This window comes from Vidua chalybeata, chromosome 10, assembly GCF_026979565.1.
Source record: "Vidua chalybeata isolate OUT-0048 chromosome 10, bVidCha1 merged haplotype, whole genome shotgun sequence".
In the NCBI taxonomy this organism is placed as follows: domain Eukaryota; kingdom Metazoa; phylum Chordata; class Aves; order Passeriformes; family Viduidae; genus Vidua; species Vidua chalybeata.
The window spans coordinates 12242601-12247168 of record NC_071539.1 but is presented as its reverse complement, the minus strand read 5'-3'; the positions used below and the strand labels follow the sequence as shown (position 1 = coordinate 12247168).

The 4568-nt window shown below is 59.4% G+C and overlaps 1 protein-coding gene across 1 annotated transcript; it reads right to left on the bottom strand.

Annotated features, from left to right (window-relative positions):
* Positions 1 to 652: 652 nt before the first annotated feature.
* Positions 653 to 2647, bottom strand: HES1 (hes family bHLH transcription factor 1). The gene is made up of 4 exons (XM_053951727.1): positions 2483 to 2647; positions 2303 to 2398; positions 2134 to 2221; positions 653 to 1406 (listed from the first exon to the last, which is right to left on the bottom strand). Exons 1-4 carry the CDS (start codon positions 2588 to 2590, stop codon positions 922 to 924), a joined length of 777 nt encoding a protein of 258 aa, XP_053807702.1. The 5' UTR covers positions 2591 to 2647; the 3' UTR covers positions 653 to 921.
* Between the last annotated feature and the right edge of the window lie 1921 nt (positions 2648 to 4568).

Below are 4568 nucleotides of genomic sequence, written 5' to 3'. Positions count from 1 at the left end.
ACTCTATCAAAACCACATGCAAATCATTAATCATCAAGCAGAGCTTGGCTGCTGCTCAGGGTCGGGAACTGCTCTACGCTTTTAAGTCCAGGTGGAGGTGGTGCCCAGCGCCTGCTGCAGCCCGTCAGCCAGGAGACAGGAGCACTCGTGTCAGGCTTGTCCTGCGGAGAGCCACTGCTTTTGTAACTCGAGAAGCTGGCAGGCACTGCTCCCTCAATCAACTGACTGGAGGCACTTGCAATTTACACTACAGCCTGGGAAGCAGGCTCCTCTAGGTTCAGGGCAGGAGGCTCAACCCGGGCAGCTCAATATCTTGCTTTACCACACCAACTCCATCAGCCCGAGGTGCCAGAACAGAGCAGAGGTGAGTCCCACAGCACATTCACCAGCTCTGCAAATACAAGCTCCTTTTAACAAGTCTGATTAATTGAGCTGCTCCCAAAGAAGCACTGATTACATCTGCCCCAGGGCAGGGAGAGGGGCCACGTGCTTTTACAAGACAGAGGGGACAGAGGGTCTGAGTGACAGCTCCAGCCTGGTGAACAGGACAAGGCAGCCCTGGAGCAGCAAGATCCACAGGCAGCCAGGAACTGGAGTCCCTCCTATGTACACATGCCAGAGTTCGAATTTTCTCCAAAGGCCTTCCAAAATGGAAGGGATACTTTTATTTTAAGAGCATTCAAAAAAAAAACCAAAAAAAAAAAACCCAAAAAAAACCCCAACCAAAAAACAAACCCCCAATCTTTGGTGTCACATAAGGAACGGGAGGAAAGGAAGAAAAAAGATCTCGTGTAAAACACGAAACACTGTCACAGGAGTGCTATGGTACAAAGGCACAATCCAATATGAACATATAATCTATATACAGCCGTGCCAGCAGCACGGGGTGCAGTGCCAAGTCCAGTCCGGTGGCCAGCACCCTCACCAGGGTCTCCAGACTGAGTCGGCCGTGCCAGGTGGAGGACCTGGTGGTGAGGCAGCAGTGGCAGCTGTGGGTGGGCCACCATACAGAGGCAGCACAGCTCCACCAGGAGCAAATGCAGTGCTGGGGATGAGGAAGGCAAACTGCCCATCAGAGGCTGGCAGCAGCTGGAAGCCACCGTACACCTTGGCTGCATCGGCACCCGGCTTGCAGGGCATGCCCGGGAGTGGCCCCACGCCACTGCCTGGAGGAACCAGGGGTGGCCCAAAGGCTGCTGCTGGTGGCAACGGGGGCGGCGGGGGGGGCGCAGGGTAGTTCATGGTGTTGATCTGGGTCATGCAGCTGGCCAGGTGGCCCAGGAGCCGGGTGCGCACCTCAGTGTTGACGCCCTCGCAGGTGGAGAGGAACCGCGTCACCTCGTTCATGCACTCAGTGAAGCCGGCTCGGTACTTGCCCAGTACTGTGGGGTCTGTGCTCAGGGCAGCTGTAGGAGAAGAGAGGCACGCAGCAGTCAGCAGGCTTCACAGGGAAGAGGGGTGCACAGCCCACCAGCATCGCATCCTACAGCCCCTTTAAGCTAGTAATCCAGATGGGGAAAGCCCCTCTGGCAGTATGTCTTGGGTTCCCAAGTACCAAGAATTTGGATGGAGAGCACAGCCCCTGTGCTACCAAGTCCACCAGCACTAGGGACCCAGGCGGGGAACTGACAAGTCCCAAGAATCTCCTTATGTCCCCATATACCAGAAACCCAGGCTGGAAACACAATCCCTCCAATGGCTCTTGTGCCTCTCACACCCCCAAAACAGACCAATGTGCAGAGCACAGCTCTGCTAGCAGAGGGAACTCAAGCTGGGACTGCAGCCCTCTGTGTGCCCTCCAGCACCAGAAATGCACGAACAACACAGTGACTGTCCCAGCATCTCTTTACTGGGGATACTAGCACAAAGCATGATGCCCCTCACCACCCCCCTGTAGCAGGGATGGAGCACTGTGTCCCCCATGAAAACAGGATTCAGGTGCTGGCACCAGGAATACAGGTACAGAACACACAACCCTCACCTCCATCACTCCCCGGGGATGCAGGTGCAGAGCCTGGTGCTCCTGCTATCCTCTCCACCAAGCAGGCAGGCAGAGTGTGCGATGGCCCCAGCCCCCGGGTTGCAGGCAGCGCCACCCCAACTCCTTCTCTCCGGTTCCCCCTCGGGACTCACCAGTCATTTGGGCTCGCTGGAGGCTCCGCAAGTGCTTGACGGTCATCTCCAGAATGTCGGCTTTCTCCAGCTTGGAATGCCGGGAGCTCTGCGGGAACAGGCGGGGCTCAGATCGGCCCGGCAGCGCCTTTTGCCCCCGCACCCCCCGCCCCGACCCCCCTGCGCTTACATCCTTCTTCAATGCGTCCAGGATGAGCGTCTTCAGCTGCCCTAGGCTCTCGTTGATGCGCGCCCGCCGCCGCTTCTCCATGATCGGCTTGGAGGACTACAAGAGAGGCGACAGTCAGCGTCCGGCACGGCTCCGCACGGCGCTGCCCGTTCAGTCCCATCCCGTCCCGGCCGCCCTTACCTTGCGATGCTCCGCCGCCGTCTTCGGCTTGTCGGGCGTCGCATTGACGCTGGCGGGGGTGGCGGCCACCGGCGAGGCGCTGCTCTTCTCCATCAGGTCGGCCGGCATGGTGCGCCGCCGGGAAGAGGCGCCGCGGCGGGGGCCGGGCCGGGCCGGGCCGTGCGGGAGCGCTCGGGGCGGCGGCGGCGGGGCCGGCGGGGCGCGGGTGCCGCGCGCCCTTGGCCGCCCCTACTTATATAGCGCGCGCCGCACGCGCGCGGCTCGTGTGAAACGTCCCCCGCCGCCGTTCCCACACTCGCGCCCAGCCAATGGGCGCCGCCCGCACGCGGCCCCGCTCGTGGACGGCGCCCGCCCATTGGCTGCGCGCCGCGCGGCGGCCGCCGGCCAATGGCGCGGGGCGGGCGGCCGCGGTTTAACCCCTTGGGCACCGCCCGCGGCGGGGGGGGGGCGGGGGCGCGGGGAGCGCCGCGCTAATTACCGGGTTAATTGGCGCCCGTGGCAGGCGCGGCCCCGCCCGCTCCCCTCGGGGACCGCCGGCCCCGGGGCGGGCTGCGCTGTGGGGGGCCGCGGCCCTCCGGGGTGATGGCCGGGACGCGGCGTGCCGGGCCCAGCTGCGGCGGCCGGAGCGCAGCTACTGTGTGCGGGGGCTGCGGCGAACCGCGGGGCGCGCTGCGGCGGCTGCGTCCTCCCACGCATTGCCGCGGTCGCCCGGATCTCCCCAGGGCGAGCCAAGTCTCCCCACGGCAAACCGGGTCTCCCCCCGGTCTCCCAGGCGTCCCCACGCCCGCCCGGGCAATGCCACGCGGTGCTGGCCCTGGCCCCGCAGGTGTGCCCGGGGCTGGGCAGGGCCGGTGCCCGGAGCAGCGCGGAGCGCGGGGCAGGTGCGCGGTGGCGCACTCGGGGCCGAGGGCGGTGGCCGCCGTGGGTTCTGCTGCCCGCTCGCACGCCAGGCTGGCGGCGCGGGCACGGACGCGGTGCTGCGTGCGCTGACATCGGGGGCACAGGCGAAACCGCAGGGAGGGAGGTGCCGGTCCCTCGGGCCTGGCCCAGCCGCCCTGCTGCCACCTCCGGCTGGTTTGGACAGTTTGTGGGTTACTTAAAAAAAAAAAAAAGAAAAAAAAGAAAGTATTTTGCCTGGGGACTTGAATCCTTTTTTTCTCCCCTCCGCTTGACTGACTTTCTCACACTCCTATTCCCATAGTCTGCCAGCTAGGCCTGAGTCATCCTGCCAAGAACTAGACCTGGCCTATTCAAAAATGTGCTCACTCGCTCTTTCTCTCTGTCTCTTTTTTTTTTTTTTTTTTTTTTTTTTTTTTTTTTTTTGAGTATACACAGTAATGTTTTTCCACCTCCTCTTGTACCTGATCTGCACCTGTACAGGGCCAATCCCACACGTATCACCCGATCTTGCCTTTTCAGAGACCGTGAGAAAAATAAAGTTCAAGAAAGAAGAGACATGTTTGCAGATCTCACCGGCGCAAAGGCTCTCGTCCCTGCAGAGGCTTGCCTGCTGAGCCTTCAGAGTTTAAAAAAAGAAAAATAAATAAAAGGGAGAGTGTCATGTTTAAAACTGCGGAAAAGTACAAATCCCGGCTTTCTTTTAGCTCCTTGATAGGGCCACAAGCCTTTTGATTTAAAAAAAAAAAAAAAAAAAAAAAAAAAAAAAAAAAAAAAAAAAAAAAAAGCAGCCTTCAGCATGTAAGGTTTAACTTCTGATGAACGATATTTGACGTAAGTTTCATTATCTAGGCAGCTGGACAAACTCGAGTGAGGAAAAGACCGAGACTGCACTGGGAAGTCAGTGCCGAAAAGCACTTTCACACTTCGTGGGCAAATCGGAGACAACACATTAGCGTGAAAACTGCAGTATGTTTTTGGAGAGCTTAGAAGTTCTCCGCTGGATCAATATTTCTTCTAGTGCTGATATTTGCATATATTGGTTGGGAAGAAAGTTGTGACCATTACTGAACTGGTGTTCTCTCTCCCTCCCGCGGGGATTTGCAAAGGGCTGAGGAAATGCGGCGCTGGGCAGCCCGGTCCCTCCCGGCCGGAGTGAGAACAGGCTGCAATTATGTCTGTGTTTGTG

Coding starts and splice junctions, on each gene's coding strand:
- HES1 (XM_053951727.1), bottom strand. CDS start 2,590: ATGCCGGCCGACCTGATGGAGAAGAGCAGCGCCTCGCCGGTGGCCGCC. Junction 2,399..2,482: donor CGGCGGCGGAGCATCGCAAG/GTAAGGGCGGCC, acceptor CCTCTCTTGTAG/TCCTCCAAGCCGATCATGGA. Junction 2,222..2,302: donor TGGACGCATTGAAGAAGGAT/GTAAGCGCAGGG, acceptor CTGTTCCCGCAG/AGCTCCCGGCATTCCAAGCT.